Source organism: Chiloscyllium plagiosum, unplaced genomic scaffold (genome assembly GCF_037043375.1).
Source record: "Chiloscyllium plagiosum isolate Xiang-an unplaced genomic scaffold, Cpla_swu_hap1 HiC_scaffold_11, whole genome shotgun sequence".
Taxonomy (NCBI): Eukaryota; Metazoa; Chordata; class Chondrichthyes; order Orectolobiformes; family Hemiscylliidae; genus Chiloscyllium; species Chiloscyllium plagiosum.
Genome location: NW_028270149.1, coordinates 71,339,430 through 71,358,747, shown reverse-complemented (window position 1 = coordinate 71,358,747; position 19,318 = coordinate 71,339,430). Strand labels below are relative to the sequence as shown.

The window sequence follows — 19,318 nt, the reverse complement described above, 5'->3', positions numbered from 1 at the left end:
AATTAGAAAAAATAAGAAGTTTGAAAGCATTCAAGGTGTGTGCATGTGTGTGTTGAGGGGATGGTGGGATGGGGTGTGGTGTGGAGTTGATGGTGTAGTCTTAATGTCATGACTAGTGCTCTAGAATCCCAGGTCAATGTTCTGAGAACATAGGTAGAATCCCACAACAACAGGTACTGAGATTTGAATTCAATAAAGTCTGGAATGAAGAGCTGGCTTAATGATGACCATGTAACCACTGCTGATTGTCATAAAACCCCATCTGATTCATTAATTGCTTATGGGAAAGGAAATCTGCTGTCCTTACCTGGTTTGGCCAACATGTAACTGCAGACTCACAGCAATGTGGTTGACTCTAAACTGTCCTCTGGACAATTAAGGATAGCCAATAAATGCTGGGCAACAATGCCCCCATCCTGAAACTAAATAAATTTTAAAGAGAAATTCACCAGCTCAGGCAGCATCTGTAGAGGGCGAAAGAGTTAATATTTCAGATTCTGATGATATGTTATCAACCTAAAATGTACCTCTGTTTCTCTCTCCATGGCTGTTGCTTTCCAGGAGTTTATATTTTATGAAATGTGTGAGTACATCGTCTGGTATCCCAGAGATAATTCAGAAATGTTGATGGCCAACTTGCATTATATCAAAGGTGGTACAGCTCCAGTCATAGCTTTCAACATCTGTTGCTTATGATCAATGATTGTGAATGGTTTTGCTCCTCTTGCGTCTGGAAAACATAGCAGGAGCCCTCGAGGAAAAGTATGATGTTCTCAACTCCATCCTTGTAAACACTCTATTGCTTATCCAGGGTGTTTTTTTAGGGACAGAGAAAAGAGCACCACTCAGCAATCCAGTAAGTAAGAAAAATGATATATTACTATTCATTGAATAATGCATTCCTCAGAAAAGTCATTCATTTTGCCCTTGCTTACAGAACAAAACATAATTGTAAATTACTCTTAATTTTGTAAATTGTCTTTTGAAAGTTTTTCCTTAAACAGTGCTCAATCATGTGTGTTTCTGGCATCATAAACTGAGGAAATGGAGTTTTGACCATAACCATTTTAGCTTTTTTCTATGAATATTATTAACAAGAAATTACTTTTTATCAATTCAAATTTTGGAATAGGAAAATAGAATGTGTAATCCTTACAGTTCAGTTCTAATGAAGGTTACAAGGACATTGAAGCACAGAAGGCAACTATTTGGCCAATTGCGATCTATCCATTTGCCGCTCTTTAGGCCAACTTACACCCATAATCCCTTTTCCCTGCTCCTCCAATTGGAACAGACCGAGTATTTGCAAGTACACATGCACACAAGGAAAAAAAAACAAGTTTTACTTCAAGTTCGATACTGCAGATTATATTCAATTGAAAAAAACACTCTCATTCATAAAATACATTTTGATTCTTCTTGACAGGTCTTGACAAGAGTGAGACTGCTTGATAAGTTTTTACGCTTCTTAACAGGTCTTTAACAGGTTTGATCATTCCAAGGGGTGCATGCACTTTTTAAACAAAATCTTGTCTTAACAATCTTTACCTAACCCTTCTCTTTGCTCCACAAAGGATCCCTGATCTCATCCCCACATCCAACGGGTCCTGGGCCCAAATCTATCAGGATATTTCAGCTTTCCAAAAGGCTAGCCTGGCTACAAATGCATTATGAACAGGTCTGGTCTTAGCTAACAATGTTAGTGTTAAATAGCAGATGCTCACTCACACAAAGAGGTTATATGCTTTCTATCGTTGTTTTTCAATCTTGCACATTCGCTTGAAATGACCAAGTTTCTTACTAGCATTACATTGACATGACAAATAGACACTGTTGCTGTTTTCATGTTTGTTTTTAAGCTCCATTTCTGGAACAATACAATCTAGCATCAAGGGATATTAAAGACATTATGTGTTTATCATGTGATGCTTTGTTTGTGTACTTTTAAAAAGTAGACCAAATCTGATAAACGTCTTGATCTAAGTCAGTTTACTGGTTCCATCATTCTTTTGTGCTATTCTTAGATTTTAGCTTTTGTATTATCTAGATAGCTTTTCCCAATTTGAGATCCTTCTTGATGGTGACGCATCTGAAAGACATGTATCAGAAATTCCGATAGCAATTCTGTCTGGAATTAGTTTTGATTATAAATCACCATATCCACAAAATTCTGACAAAGTGTTAAGTACTTTGAATAAAGTTGCCAACTGCACTCCTAGAAACTGTGCAATCTTATAATACCTTGTTCTCTCCATTATATGATTGCTACTTGATGTAAAATAATTGTCAAATGCTATTGCAATATTATCAAAGGTATCTACCGCTTCTCTTGCACTCTTCATTTGAAAACATGATCTGAGTCTGGAGCGACAGAATAAAGAATTGTGTCCACTTGTTCTCCTCTGTAGTCCTGAAACAAGTTTGAATCTCAAGGACTGTCTCTTCCACATAACCTAGTGTTATTCCTTGTCTGAAAGTTTTGTAATTTTCAATCTTCTTGAAGGCATAATACCTTTCTCATTGTGACTGTAATTAAAATGTAAGGGTTTCTAAACTTTTCAGAATTATGTTTCCAGTTATGCAGAAAAATAATTTTCAGATACTTAACGGTCATTGAAGTGTATTAAAATGAAGAAAGGCTGTATTCTTATTTCCTGCCAAGGTGGGGAAAGCCTGTGAATTTACATCTTTTTATTATGCTTTTACATCCTTCATACTAACATGGACAGTTCATTGTCTTTCTATTTCTTTTGTATGATACTCGCACCATTTTGGATAGAAGAAAATGTTGTCATATCAAAGAAAATTGTCAGTTGCTCAATAAAAAACTTTTTCTCTCAAAATAGAAGGCGGGACTTTTCCATGCCCTGAACAATGTAGACAAAGACAAGCTTGTTGGGAAAATATGACGAGTTGGGAGAAGTAAGGTTCTTAACATTGAGAAAAATAACACTGATTTTCTGCTGAGGGTTTGAAAGTGAGATAAAAATCTTTCCACTGGACAGGGAGAGGCCCATTGGCACAGCATTAAAACCCTAATCTCAGCTCATTTATTTGCAATATCTCCAGGTGGCAGAGAAAAACTAGACCGTAACAATTCCCAACATAAAAGTCAGAGCAGGGATCTAGTGACTCCAGCTCATTGCTTGCTCCTCTAGACTGCCACCTCAGACAGGTTTTAGAGTAGATTAGATTCCCTACAGTGTGGAAACAGGCCTTTCGGCCCAAAAAGTCCACACCGACCCTCCAAAGAGTAACTCACCCAGACCCATTTTCCCTCTGACTAATGCACCTAACACTATGGGCAATTTAGCATGGCCAATTCACCTGACCTGCACATCTTTGGATTGTGGGAGGAAACCGGAGCAAACCACGCAGACACAGGGAGAATGTGCAAACTCCACACAGACAGTCACCTGAGGCTGGAATTGAACATGGGTCCCTGTGCTTTGAGGCAGCAGTGCTAACCACTATGCCACCATGCTGCCCTACAATGGTTATCCATAACATTTCAATGGACAGCTGCTATTTGCACCATGCAGAATAGAATAGAATCCCTGCAGCATAGAAGCAGGCCATTCAACCCATCAAGTCTACACCAACTCTCTGAGGACCATCCCACCCAGACCCACCCCTTCTACCCTATCCCTACATACCCCATGGCTAACCCACTGAGCCTGCACATCCCTGGACACTACAATCAATTTGCCATGGCCAATCCAACCAAGCTGCACATCTTTGGACTGAGAGGAAACCAGAGCACCCAGAGGAAACCCGTACAGACATGGGAAGAATGTGTAAATTCCACACAATCACCCAAGCGTAGGATCAAACACAGGTCCCTGGTGCTGTGAGGTGGCAGCGCTAAACATTGAGCAATTGTGCCAGTTAATGTTGGACACATACCAGCCTCATCACATCATCTTCACACATTTAAAACAAATTTGGAATACAGTTTACCACATCAAACCACTGCATTTTGGAGCACAATGACTCCTTTCATTCTAATATTGCTGCCAGGCATTTTGTGTGCAGGGATGGGTGCACATCTCATGCATCAAGGGTGCATCTCAGAGCTCATAGCTTGTTCCCTTAATGTTCACTTTCTCACAATATCTTTACCTTGCCTCCCCTTTTTGTACATTGCTGCCTCTTATTTACAGCTTCTGTCTTACTTCGCTTGTAAGTGCAGACACAAAGTCAGGCAGCTTGTCATGTTTGTCAGCAGTGATCAGTAAACGGGCTGAATATGTCATTTTAACAGCCCAGTGCTATGTCATGTGACAGCAGGTTGTGCTGCAAACACTGTGAATGTGCTTCAATCAAATCACCATGTCTCAATGTCTAAGGAGAACAGTCCTCAATCAAGACAAAAGGGACTGTCATCCGTCAAGATGTACCAAGGCAATAAGTCAAGGACATCATTTGGTATCAGTCTAGGGGCTTGGGATACAATTGACCTGGTGTTAGGGTAATCAGGGTAGAGGGTTCCACAACATTACAATCCAGGGAGTGGGTCATGACCAGTCCTGTAAGTCCAAGTAGGAGACCTCTGGAATATCGGTCGGGGGCTACACAATTGTCAGTAAAGGATTTGGTCACTCATCAATCTGAGATGTCCTTCAACTTCTGTCAGAGGAACTTAGCCATAGTGAATCCTGAAAAATGACTAGACGTTGTGCAATGCTGGGCCTTAGGGAAAGGGCAGCACCCTTTTATACAGTGTTTTAAGGCACTACGGATTGGCAGGCTATGTAGCTTGATTATTGTAGTTGTAATTACAATTTCAGTCAATCAACCAGGTGATGATGTAAAGATTTAACACATTTACAATGTTAGCTTCTATTTGCAATGAAGGGTCACCTGTGTCACTGATGTGCCCTCAGAAATTTTATCATTGGCTTCAATCATTTACATGTATTTCAAAGGGCCGTTTATTGCAGGCAGTGAGTAACCTGTGCACAGCTTGATGTTAACTTGGGGGCCGAAAGTGGAAACCCTAGCAGGTCCCAGCCGTGGTGAGTACTTTTGCTACTGATGAGCACCAGATAGCAAGAGTGAGGATTAAAGAGATCTAATATACACATACTGAGGTCAGCAGTATAAAATTGCACTGTACAACCCACTAGAGCACAGACTGAGTAACCCTCCATGAAAATTCCCAAATATTGACAATTAGCCGATTTTTGGTCTAACTCAGCCAACTAAATAATTTTGCCTTCATTTTCTTCAGTCTAATTAATCAACATGTATTGCCATTTTAATAATTTTCTTACTGACTGTTCTTTTTCTCAAACTGTCACCAATAATGTCACCAATATGGGTTCATTGCCCACACTGGCTGAGGTCACCATGAAGGACTCTTCTTCACAACCTCTTCCCTCGTCTAAGGTGCGGTTTCCCACCAATCAAACCACTACATGGCCCTCTTGCTAATGAGAGAATAGTCCTATGGTCTAATAGGACTATGGCAACAGTAATGTTATCTTTATTGGTATTAGTCTTTGTTACTGATGCCAAGTAGGCAGGATACCCACATGGAGACTTCAGCAGAAGCTAATCAGTCTTAACAAACAGTAAAGATTTATAACATGGTAGTTAATATTTAGTAATATTACATCTGAGATATTGTGAGATAAAAGGCTTGACTTTAAGTGAGTACACTTTACTGTTATAGAAATATTTTTACAGCAAGATTATATTGAACACTGGTTTAGTTCCTCCGAGGAGCAGTGCCAATATGGTCTGATAGACTGAATTTACCTCATGATGTCAGTTAACCCTTTGAGGTGCTAACTGCCTTAAACAACATGAATAATTGAAGTAGTGCTCTGTATGAGTGTTTAGCATTCACATATTGCTAATCACAAACACGGTCCTGCCTCTAAATTATCAAATTTAACAATCGCTCTTACAACTTATCAGATCAATCTTAAATTGTTTTAAGGTCATTGCTAACAGGTGTTGATCTGCATTGGACGCCACTGAAGGGAATTACAAATCAAAGCAACAGTGTAAGTGACGGATCTCTAGCTCAAGACTGTCATAGTCTTAGAATAATTTATAGTTGTGAGTTTCTGTTGCACATTAAATGAACCAGTTCCTGTGTTTCCAGTTTCTGTAACATTGGCAGGCATATTCCAGTTGACACATTACCATGGAGACCTTCTTATGTGTATATGCTAAGCAAATTTTGATGCAGAATTTAAGAAAATTAAACTCTGAAATATGCTTCATTTTGTTGACAACAGTAAGCAATGAAGAAACGCCTCTTATCTTTACAAATAAATATTACAGGCTTTTAAATATAGTTGTGAAAATTCCAGACTGTTTTATCCCAAATGAAATTCTTGATGATGGTAGTTGCATGTTTGAATAACTTTAAATTCCAGGGGAGCTTCTTTTAACAATATTTTTATTCCTGACTGTTTTGGCTTCTATATTTCAAACCAGTCATAAGGAAAAGCCATATGCTCCATTTCAAAAGCATATTTCACTTGTATGTACATTTATAGTGCACTCATGAAGGATACAAATCCATCCTCAATTTATTTCAGTTACTCGTTTTCTTGTGTGATCTTCTGAAGGTGGAAGAATAATATTATACCAGCTTTTAACTCAGATTTTCGCTGCCAGCAAGTTTATTGGAATAGATAAAAAGCAGATACGCAAATTATTTTGTACAGCAGCCATTACGCTTTGCTGGCTCTTGATTAGAAAATAATGAATACTTTACAAATGTTGTATTAAAATGAGAGGTAAAGTAAATATTGCACTATGATTCTTCTTCGTTTTCACCATCCATGGAAGTGTGTCAAATTGCCTTTGGAGGTTAACATTTAAAAATGATAGCCAGCCAAATGCATTCCGAAGATGATAGTGAGCAAAGAGAAGTTTAATATTGCTCGTCGAGCTGAGAAAGAGCCGTCATTCAAATACATAGTTGAACAAAACAAGTAGTGTGCCTCTATTAGATATAAAGGTCTCAGCTCATCAGTAGGTGCCAAAACCAGAAAATACTGGAAAACCTCAGCATGTTTGGCAGCATCTGTGGAGAGAAAGCAGCGATAATGTTTTGGGCACAGTGACCCTTCCTCAGAACGGTTCTGCTGAGCTTTTTTCAGCAATATCTGTTTTCATGTCTGATTTCCAGCATCCGTAGTTCTTACAGTTTTCCTTCAGCAGGTCATCTGTTTTCAGTCAAACCATCAGATTATTACCATAAAAGGAGCTGGAGATTCTGTGGTGTAGTTATCCATGAAGGTACCATATTTGAGTTTCTTTCCTTCCATCATCATTTCCAAGGGCTGGACTATCGACTTCCATTTGATTATTGCTTGCTTATGGGCAAATTATTTCAGTGGTCTGTCATTGTTATCTGCAGGATGATGAAACAGAAGACTCTTCCACCCTTAACACCTACCATCAAGCAAGGATTTATAGGCTGATAATCAACTTGTCTGGCTACATTACAAAAGCACTTTTCATAGCCAAGATGTCAGGATATTGGAGTTGTGTCTCTAGAGATTCTGGCCCAGCATTAGGGAGGTAACCACTGTGCCACCAGATCTCTAACTACCGTAGACTAACTAAACAAATGAGGGAGATAGGATTGAAAACTTATACTGATTTGATTAGATAAAGAGGAATTGAGAGAAGTTTATGTGGTCATAAATGCCAGCACACGGTAGTTTCTGGGCTGTTCATTCAGTGTAATTCTATTGAATTTCCTGTGCAATGGACACTTGTTAAATAGTTCCTTCCCTGTTGTTATCAGATATATGAACAGACCTTTCATATATGGGAGTTAGTCTTTCTCTGCACCTTCTCAGTAGCTGTAACACTGTATTCTGCATTCTGTTCTATTACACTGATGAATGTATGTAAGGTATGATTTGCCTGGATAGCATGCAAAACAATACTCTTCACTGTATCTCAGTACATGTGGCAATAATAAATCATAAATCATAATAAATTGCTTCATTTTAGCCAGGTAGGACATTGCTAATCGTTACTCGGTCAGCTTTAAGATAGCTTTCAGATACTTCAAAATGGAGATTGTAACTTTTCATTCCTTAACATCAGCATTGCACAATGTTTCACAGATGCTTTAACATGTAACTAAAAGTCCAACATTCTGAGATTCAAAAAATACGAGAAAATAATTTTCAGTATGTTCAAAAAGAGAATGACAGACAGATCAACTGTTTTCAAACAGATAATGTAAGAGTTAATGTTGACCATTTTTCATGGATTGTGATGCGTAGAAGTCCAGTCAAATCTATTCACTACTGTAAGTAACAAAAATTCTCCTTTGATACTTAATACACAAAGGAACAAATTCTTGTTACTGTTTGCAGCAAATGGAAATAAATTGGATAGCTTTAAATCTCTGCAGTGCTGGTGTATTGTTTTCATGAATGCAGATTTAATATAATCTAAGAATTTGCTCAGCAGAATTCAGAAGGCAAATGTGCTATAGTATTGTAACTGATAACTCTCAGATTGGAAGTGCATAAAACAATTGGTAGTTCTCTTGTAAAAGCAATAAGCAACATTCCTGCTTCATTGACAGATATCACAGTTGTATCATTTTAACATTGTTTAAACCATATATTTTATATGTCACTAAAATCATTATCATGCCATGAACGACAAGATAAAAATATTATATAAATGTCTGTCCAAATACACCAAGGTTTGATATGTTTTACTAATAAGTAGTGATTATGTCCTGGAAATTACTGTGTGTGATGGTATTCCACCAAGACATAATGACTCAGATTTTCACTCGCCGGAGAGGTGTTTCTGCAGTATAGCTGGGGGTCGCTCACTGGAGCCCTGAGGAATGCAGTAGAATTGCCAGGAAATATAAGATTCTGATGGACAGTTCCTCTATGTCCAGAATTCTCAGAAAGTAATTTAAATTGGAGATTTCAAAGAGTTCTGCTGCATTGAACTAAATTGTTACTCAGAAAATAATAGTCTGTTAGTTAAATAAATAAATACATACATACATTTGACTAACCCGATGTGGCCTCCTCTATATTGGGGAGACAGGCCGCCTACTTGCAGAACGTTTCAGAGAACACCTCTGGGACACCCGGACCAACCAACCCAACCACCCCGTGGCTCAACACTTCAACTCCCCCTCCCACTCCACCAAGGACATGCAGGTCCTTGGACTCCTCCATCGCCAGACCATAGCAGCAGGCCTGCTGGAGGAAGAGCACCTCATCTTCCGCCTAGGAACCCTCCAACCACAAGGGATGAACTCAGTTTTCTCCAGTTTCCTCATTTCCCCTCCCCCCACCTTGTCTCAGTCCCAACCCTCGAACTCAGCACCACCTTCCTAACCTGCAATCTTTTTCCTGACCTCTCCGCCCCTATCCCCACTCCAGCCTATCACCCTCACCTTATCACCCTCACCTTAACTTCCTTCCACCTATCACATTTCCAACCCCCCTCCCCCAAGTCCCTCCTCCCTACCTTTTATCTTAGCCTGCTTAGCACACTTTCCTCATTCCTGAAGTAGGGCTCATGCCCGAAACGTCGATTCTCCTGCTCCTTGGATGCTGCCTGACCTGCTGCGCTTTTCCAGCAACGCATTTTCAGCTCTGATCTCCAGCATCTGCAGTCCTCACTTTCTCCTACATTTGACTAACCCCCAACTTACCACACACACACACCCAACTTCACTTTCCCTGGACCCATTACACACTGTTCAGAACCTCATTTGACATATCCACCATCCTCATGAGATTCAACGACCATCGCTTCACCAAGTCTTGTAAACCAGAGCCAGATAAAGGAGCACAATCAGGTCATTCAGCCCACTGAGCCTGCTCTGCTATTTAATCACGGCTGAGATATTTCTCAAACCCATTCTCCGCTTCCTCCCCATAAACCTTAATGTGGATAAGTGTGAGATCATGCATTTTGGTTGGACAAATGCGAAGGCAACCTATTATCTAAATGGAGAGAGGCTTTGGGGTGTTTCAGTGCAGAGGGATCTAGGTATACTCATTCATGATCACAGAAAACTAGCATACAGGTACAGCAGATAATAAGAAAGGCAAATGGAATGTTGGCTTCTCTAGCTAAAGGTACAGAATATAAAGGTAAAGAAAGTATTGTTGGAACCACACAAGGCATTGGTGAGAACACAGCTGGAGGTCTTGTGCACATTTTTGGTCCCCTTATTTGAGGAAAGATATAGTGGCATTGGAGACAGTTCAGAGCAGGTTCACTAGATTGATCCCAGGGATGTGGGATTTGTTGTACAAAGAGAGATTGAACAGTTTAGGTCTGTACTCTCTGGAATTTTGAACAATGAGGGCAGATCAAATTGAGCTATTCAAGATGATCAAAGGCGTGGAAAAAATGGACATGAAGTGGAAGCTTCCTATTGTGGGACATGCTAGGATGAGAGGTCACAGTGTTAGGATAAGGGGCAGCAAATTTAATAGAGTTGAGGAGAAACTACTTCTTCAAAGGGGTTCTGAATCTATGGAATTCGCTCCCCCAAAACATGGTGGATGCTGGGACTGTAAGTAAATTTAAGGAGGAGTTACACAGATTTTTAATTGGTAATGGGTTAAAGGGATATGGAGAGAAGGCAGGAAAATGGGGGTGAGGAGCATATCAGCCATGATCGAGTGGCCCAGCAGACTCGATGCCCACATATCTTATGAACTTTGATCCTATTACTAATCAAGGATCTATCTATCTCTGTCTTACACACACCCAATGACTTGGCCTCCACAGCCTTCTATGGAAATGAGTTCCATGGATTCACCATCTTCTAGCTGAAGACATTCCCCCTTATCTTAGTTCTAAAGGGTCACCCCTTCAATCTGAGGATGTGCCCTCGGGTCCTAGTCTTTCCTACTAATGAAACGTCTTCTCCATGTCTACTATGGCCAGGCCTTTCAGTATTCTGAAAATTTAAATTAGATCTCCCCTCATCCTTCTAAACTCCATTGAGTACAGACCCAGAGTTCACAACCGCTCCTCATATAACAAGCCCTTCATCATTCTTATAAACCTCCCCACGACCCAACACTCCCCTCCCTCTCTGATACCAGACTTCTCATCCACTGCTCCTCCAACAGCCATCAGACCCCTCTTCGCTGCCTAGAGACCACTCCATGAGCTTCTTCATCCAGAACTCAATAGTACCCTCTTCCCTAGGGACCCAATGCCTGCCACCAGATCGAACACATACCTTATCCTCTGGACCGTGTCGCCAACACATTGCTCCAGGGAACAGAACCCCCACCATACTGCCCTGTGGCCCAACACACCACTGTCCTGGGCAAGCCCCTCCCCTGCCACCAGAGCCCACATCCCCTCCGGTCCACTGGATATACCCACCCTCAATGGGACCTGACTTCATCCCTCACTAACCTTTGAGGGATTTGACATTCTCCTGCTCCCATGACACCTGACACCATCTACCTCTCCCTGACTGGACTTAATATTTCCCACCAACTCTGACCTGTTTTAAACACTTCAACACTCCATCACTTACCTGGCCCCCTTTCAACCTTACACCCTGACAACCTACTCACCTGACACCATACCGACTCAGCACCTTACCTGTTACCCAGCTGGCTCTCTACCCTTCCTTCCAGATTCCTCTGACGACCCTTCCTTCCAGATTCCTCTGACCGACCCTTCCTTCCAGCTACCAACTGGATTCCTTCCTCCCATTGACCAACCAGGTTATCCCCTCCACCTGGGCTCACCTATCATTAACTCACCACTCTGCCCTCTTCCCACCCAAGACCCTCCCTCACCTCTCCCCACAACCTTTACCTGCAGCTCTCCTTACACCCACCCACTAGTCCTGAAAAAAGGGTTACACCCAAAACATTTACTTCTCCATCTCCTGATGCTGCCTGACTTGCTGTCTTCTCCCAAACTCCTGCTTGTTTACCTTGGATTCCAACATCTTTTTGACTTTATTGTTGCAGTGCTATCAAATTTCCGCAATGAAGGAGATCACCTGCTCACTCATTCTTACTCTGACTCTCTTAAACAATTAACTTCATGCCATTTTTATTTTGCATCAACTAAAAAAGGGGTGGCACGGTGGCACGGTGGCACAGTGGTTGGGACGGCACGGTGTCACAGTGGTTAGCACTGCTGCCTCACAGCGCCAGAGACCCGGGTTCATTTCCCGCCTCAGGCTGTGTGGAGTTTGCACATTCTCCCCGTGTCTGCATAGGTTTGCTCCGGTCTCCTCCCACAGTCCAAAGATATGCAGGTTAGGTCAATTGGCCATGCTAAATTGCCCGTAGTGTTAGGTGAAGGGGAATGGGTCTGGGTGGGTTACGGGTTGGTGTGGACTTGTTGAGCCAAAGGGCCTGTTTCCACACTGTAAGTAATCTAATCTAGTCATTATGTGTATCTCTAATGGGTAATATTTCGATGTTTTGGGCAATAGGATTTATAACCTGACACAAATGCATCCACACATGCACGTAAACACACATAAAAACAGGTATGATATAAAAATATAAGCATACACAAGAAGAAAAATACAAAAAGATAAATATACCATCCTTGACCAAAAGAGATTTTCAAAACTGAAAAGTATTCACCTCAAAATAAACAGGGAACACATTTTTTTGTCACAACAGCAAGTTGTATCCTCTTCCTGGGCAGCCCCCTTTATTGCTGTAAATGCTAGTTCTTTAATTGTTATGAAGTTGGAGTTTTGCCCACCTCAAGAAAGACATCCTGCCTCATGGAGCGGCCAGTCAGTCAGATGGCAGCAGCTCTCCACATCAGTCAGCATCATTGAAGAGTTCATGCTATCCTGTTGGGATTGCATGAACCCTGGGAGTAAGTGGAACCATGGAAGGTCCCTAAATGTCAGGACCCTGACAAGCCAGAATTGGCAGGCCCTGACTGGGTTATGTGCTGGGTTGGTTTATTCAACAGGACAAGAGGCAGGGTGGACTTGGAGAATTAAAACAGTGGTGGTGGCCTCCAATTGGCACAGAGCGATTAGTAAACAGAATCACACGCCATCCAACATTTTTTGACCAGTAGCCCTCAAGGTCTAACTTGCTGGGCTACACATCGGGCACAGACCACTCCTTTCACCAATCAGTTTGGATGGCGATATGGTGAGACCCTTAATTAGAGATGAATTGCCCACTCAAGTACCTCAATTAGGCCACAGGCAGATGCCACCCTCCCTGATGCCCATGAAATGATAGCAAGGGTAGCTTATGGGTGCTGCTGCTTATTTTCCCAGCCTGATAGTCTTGACCAGATAACGTTGTATCACAGCATTCAGTGCACTCAGCTACCTAGCCCTGAAATGAATCCCTCAAATTTCCATTGCTTTTGATGGTTTGTTCACAATGAATTAAATCTGAAATTATTTCTCATTGCTCCTTCTATCCCCATACTATAGCTTCTCCTCTCCAATGCACCCATCACAGTGACCACAAGCTGCATTGTTAGATTATGCCTTGGCAGACAGATAGGTAACTACCTGGGGAGGTGCAACAGCCAGAGTAGCACCGTTTTTGGTGACCCACTTACTTTTTCCACTCTTACCTGAATTCACTTCCATCACAACAGACATCAGTAACTATTTATTAAGTCCCTGTATTCCTTTAGTTGTGCATGAAGTTCTGCCTGGGATCATCGCCGCTTTCAGTGTGAGCTAAACAGAATGAGACCTTGAATCATAGATATTGCGTCATTAATAATTAACTACACTATCTTGATACAAGAGCTTGTTGAAAATTAAGCTTAGTTGTTACTAAACCATGTGATTATAGAATTATAAAATGGTTATGGAATAGAAGGAGGCCATTGAGTCCATCGTGACTTGATGTTTCTCTCTAACAGCTGATCCCACACCAAGTTCTTTCTTTCAATTTTGCAATGTTTTTCCCTCCAGTTAAAAAGACTGATCCAAAGGAGGATGCTCAGTGAGATCATGGATGGGTATAAAGATGCAGGGCTGGAAAAGAGACTGATAAATGACAAAGTTTTTTGGATCAATGATGAGCATCTGAGAACTGTTACATACAATTCCTGTGCCATTGGGAACAAGGATACTTTATGCGAATCTGACACGTGCCCGGCTACTGAAGGTACAGCTCAGGATTTCCAAACTTGATTGGCAGCTGCAGACATGGTAGAGTGTCAGGGAGAATTAGTGTTTCCTGGATCATGCCGTTTGGAAGGTAGCCATCCAAAAGGCAGTGCGAGATCAGGATAGTAGTTGAATAGACAGCCAGAAGAATGGGAAGGGTAGAAAGCGCAAGAGTCTTCAAGATGTCTGCCACTCTCAAACAGGAACTTGAGACTACTGGGAGTGACAATACCTGAAGGAGTATATTCCAGACATTGACTCCAAGGGACAAGGGGCTGTACAAGAGGGAACAACAGAGTATAGGCACACAGCGACACAATGTTTGAGAGGATTCCACAGTTAGGAGGACAGACAAACAGCCATCACCATGAGTCCCACATGGGTGTTTTGCCTCACTGGTGTCAGGATAAAAGACATCACAGAGAGCATTCCACAGTAAGGGTGGGAATGAGCCAAACATTGTGGTAAACAAGAGCTGAAAATATGTTGCTGGAAAAGCGCAGCAAGTCAGGCAGCATCCAGGGAACAGGAGAATCGACGTTTCGGGCATAAGCCCCCATTCCTGAAGAAGGGCTTATGCCCGAAACGTCGATTCTCCTGTTCCCTGGATGCTGCCTGACCTGCTGCGCTTTTCCAGAAACACATTTTCAGCTCTGATCTCCAGCATCTGCAGACCTCACTTTCTCCCCACTGTGGTAAACAATGGCACCAATGACGTACAGAGAGCAGATATTGAGCTCCTAACGTCAGATTTTCAGGAGCTAAGGATGAAGTTAAAAATTAAGGCAGCTAAGGGAGAAATCTCTGGGATTACTTCCAGTGCAGGGCACTAGCCAGAGTAGAAACAGGAAAACAGGGAGGGCCAATATATTGCTGAACATTGGTGCAGGAGAGGGGACTTCAGATTCTTAGGGCATTGGGACCACTTCTGGGACAGAAGGCACCTATTTAAAGTGATTTCTACAGAACTAAGTCCAATGTTTTCACAAGGAGGTTCACTGGTGTTTGGGCCTTTAAGCGGCAGTTTAAATAAAAGAGTCCGTTACTAGATAACAGTTACAAATTAAGTATATCAACAAGTGGAGGCTGTCATACATCTGCAGTACCAATCGACTGTGGTTGGACAGAGTGCAACAATTCTGAGGCTGATGAGACACACAGGAGAGGGGTGGATCAGAAATTTAACAAAGTAATTTAAAACGTCAGTGTTTATCTTCAAAAGAGATTTGACCGCGTGGACCCCATGTTCAGCTTCTCTATTCCACCAGGGATATCTAAGTGGCTAGTTAAATGTTCAAATCTAGAAGGTGCTGCAAACCAGTAGAAAAAATTGTGATGAAGGGCTTTCACCCGAAACATTGATTTTCCTGCTCCTCGGATGCTACCTGACCTGCTATGTTTTTCCAGCACCACAATCTCGACTGTAATCTCCAGCATCTGCAGTCCTCACTTTCACCTAGAAAGATTTGCGAGCAAACTGTCAACTACTTTCACACAACAACTGCAGCAGCGAGCCTATGTGGGCAAATATTTCATGCAACACCATGGGAAATGCTTCTGTGTTGTTGGTATATAATTTTCTTACCTCTATCCACCATGATAAACAGTCAATAGCAATGAGGTAAGACTGTCAAATATGCAAATTTTACATTTTTGGCTATGTCCAAGTTGTGTTAAGTTTTTTGGAGGGAATTCTCCTGTAAGGTCTAGAGAGATTTCTTACATATCTTACAAAACATGCCTTATTAAGTATTTACCTCACCCTTACTGAACATGTATTGTCCAATCGTATCCCCATCTTACCATGCATCATTCCCAGCACAATTCACCATTCACTGGATATCTGCCCAGAGACTGACATTCCTTGAGCCCATGGTTGGAGACAAAAAAAAAACTGCAGATGCTGGAATCCAAAGTAGACAGGCAGAAGGCCCATGCCATCTTTAAAAGGTTACTTTGTATCTGGATGATAACTGGCATTCCAAGACTCAATTTTCACAAATCTGACATGGAACCTTTATTGTGCTATCACTTTGCCTGTCATTTTTTCTTAAAATTGTTGTTTATTATTGATACTTTAAATCTGCGTTAAAATTGCAGCAGCACAATGCTACTTTAATTCCCTTGTTTTTGAAGTGTCTTTAAGCTCTTAAACTATGTATTGCAACATTTTTGTATTTATCCTGCTAATAAAGCTTTAATTGTATTACATAGCAGTACTTTGTTTCTTAGAGTCATATAGCACATATACAGACACTTCGGTCCAACTAGTCCACGCCAATCATGTTCCCAAACTAGTCCCACTTGCCTGCATTTGGCCCGTATCCCTTCAAACTTTTCCTGTTCATGAAGTTATCCAAATGTCTTTTAAACATGGTGACTGTACTTGCATCTATCACTTTCTCTGAAAGCTCATTCCACACACAAACCATTCTCTGTGTATAAAAGTTGTCCCTCACGCCTTTTTTCAATCTTTCTCCTCTCACCTTAGAAATATGCCCTCAATTTTAGAACTCCCCAACCCTTGGGGAAAGACCTTTGTTGCTTGCTCCTTTCTCACTTTGTATCTGCTCCACATGTACCCCATTCTACAACCTCAGTAGAAATTAAGACAGTGGGTCCATGCCTACCTTGTTGAAGCTATTCCTTGTTGTATGAGTTCTGAATTGTGGAAATACCCTCAGTGAGCAGTAAGTGCTCCTTTTTGTCTTTATTCTTTCCAAACTGGTCCTTTGAACTATTAATTTAACATTTCCTTTGTCCATTGCTGCATGGATTTTTAATTTTATTCCCAGAGTTCTAAAATAGTTGCTTCTTAGTGTTGGGGAGATTTCACTGGGGTGTTTAATGTAGGGCTAGGGAGGGTGACACTAGTTCTGCAACAGACACTTCTAGTTCCAGCCCTGAAATGGTTAACAACAGCCAAGCGAGCTGCTGCTGGCGACTGCATGACTACCTGGCTGGAGCTTGTAAGGGATATGCATAATGTTAATTAAATCTTGGAGCCTGTAAATACCAGCCAGTATCAATTGCCCCATCGAAACTCGGGATTAATAAAGAAACCGATCGGAATCTGTAACTGTTAGACAAGTGTGAATTGCTCTATCGGAACATGTAACTGTTAAGTGTGAATGGCTCTATTTAAGTCTAAAGTTGATAAGTGTAATTGTCAATTTAGTTAAACTGAAACTATTGAAAATGGCTAGCCGGTCAGACGCATAGTAATTCCTTGAAACAATGAACTATTGAATACGGGATCGGAACCGCTCCCGGGGATGGCTGAGCCATTGTCAAGCACAGCAGGAGCTGGACAGGCACTTCGATGCGGCCAATAGGAGGACGGATCCCCAGCACGCGCAGATGAATGGACCAATGGGGAAGGCGAACTGACCGGGGACTCCAGGCAGCGCAAAGTATAATTGTGTCAAGTTTGAACGAGAAGGGAGAACGCCTTCTCCAATGAATGCATGCTTGTAGATTCGTTGTACCAGTTAAGATTCTGTGAATAAACGGCTGTCTACGTCTAACCATAGTTGCCAGTGTGAGTCTCTCCTTCCGAAAGAACACGCAAAGACGGGACCCCGCGGGTCCGTCTTAACATTAGCCAAACCTTGAATCAGAACTGTGCTCAGATTCCCCTTCTCTACGGACTCTGTAACTGTCAAGTATGTCTAGATGTTTTATTACCTTACTCGCCTACATTGTTCCTGTGCCTCATATCAGCTCAGTGGTGAAGATTTTAATCTTGAGTATGGCTTTTGCCCTTCCATTCCTTCCACAGGTTTTGCAGTTTATTCTCAGTTAAACTGCTAGCAGCGGATGACAGCATGAGTATTTTTGAAGTGGTTTTACATTCATTCATTGGATGAGGCCAGCATTTATAGCCCAACCCTAATTGCCCAGAGGGCAGTTAACAGTTAACCATACAATATTGCTGTGGGTCTTGAGTCACATGTAAGCCAGACCAGGTAGAGATGGCTGTTTACTTTCCTAAAGGGGATTAGTGAACCAGATTGGTTTTTCCAACAATAGATTTATGGTAATCATGAAACTCTTAATTCCCAATTTTTCCTTTACTGAATTCAAATTCCGCCACCTGCCATGGTAGGATTCGAACTGAGATCTCCCAGAATGTTACCTGGGTCTCTGGATTAACAGTTGGTTATAATACCGCTAGGCCATTGGTGCTAATAGATACAAGTTGCTTAGGTATAATTATAAATACATTCAGGAGCTAGAAATGACAAAATTGATGACATGGGGATCTAGGGCTCTCCAAAAAGGACTCTGTGACATTAAAGGCCAGTAGGTTGGCAAAGTTTGCATTCCCATCACATTTATCAACTCCTTTACAATTCTTCAAGTGTTGACCAACTTTTGTTCATTCGGTAATGGGCAAATTTTGTATTTTTTGTTACATGATATCCTTTAAATAACTGCATAGCAGTCCATACCAGGCTACTGAATGGACACCTGCACATGACTGTATATGCCTCTGGCACTTTCAGTGTCTTAACTTTGCTTGTTGGCACAGTGGTCTGAACAGAGAGGGAGAAGACTTAGGAAGAAAGCCACACCAGTTAGTCAAAAAAGAGTGTACACAAGAGATTATTGGTAGAGAAGTTGGAATGGGTGGCTGTGAAGTTAATTTTAAAATATTAAACATATTGTGAATTTTGCCAATTCATAAATCTACACTTCCAATATCTGATGTTCTATATTTGGGAGAAAGATCTTACCAAATTCAAACTATGCATCAAATGTTAACTTCCTCTTAGTTATTCATTTAAATTCCTGAAGCATTTCTCATCATCGTGGGAGAATGGGGGTGAGAGCAGAGAGTATAACCGAGGGAGACTGAGGGGTGTCTTGATCTGAGATCAAAGAGTGGAACTGGACCGGAGACATACAGGCTGTACCTGACAGGGATGGAATGGAGCAGAGTTGATGCAATTGGCTGAGGTCTGTGAAGAAACAGAGGTCAAAGGAGGTAAACTATCCAAAGCCAAAGGTGTTGAATTGATCCACATTATCACATACTTAGAATTCCCAATCAATAACATAGGATAATGTTACAACCTCAAGGTTATTAATGATATATATTTATGGACTTCAGACTGAAGGCCTGTGCCCAGTGGAGTGCCACAAGGATCGGTGCTGGGTCCACTACTTTTCATCACTTATATAAATGAT

The 19,318-nt window shown here is 41.4% G+C and overlaps 1 protein-coding gene across 2 annotated transcripts in view; it reads right to left on the bottom strand.

Annotated features, from left to right (window-relative positions):
* urp1 (urotensin-related peptide 1) overlaps window positions 1-13,659 on the bottom strand; it is a 45,136-nt gene extending 31,477 nt beyond the window's left edge. Inside the window, exon 1 of one of the 2 annotated variants that reach the window (XM_087991785.1) lies at window positions 13,579-13,659. In XM_087991785.1, coding sequence (XP_087847911.1) covers window positions 13,579-13,606 — 28 coding nt within the window. In that variant the 5' untranslated portion in view covers window positions 13,607-13,659. The remainder of the gene's footprint in view (window positions 1-13,578) is intronic. The other variant, XM_043704478.2, reaches the window with a different exon arrangement.
* Window positions 13,660-19,318: the final 5,659 nt, after the last annotated feature.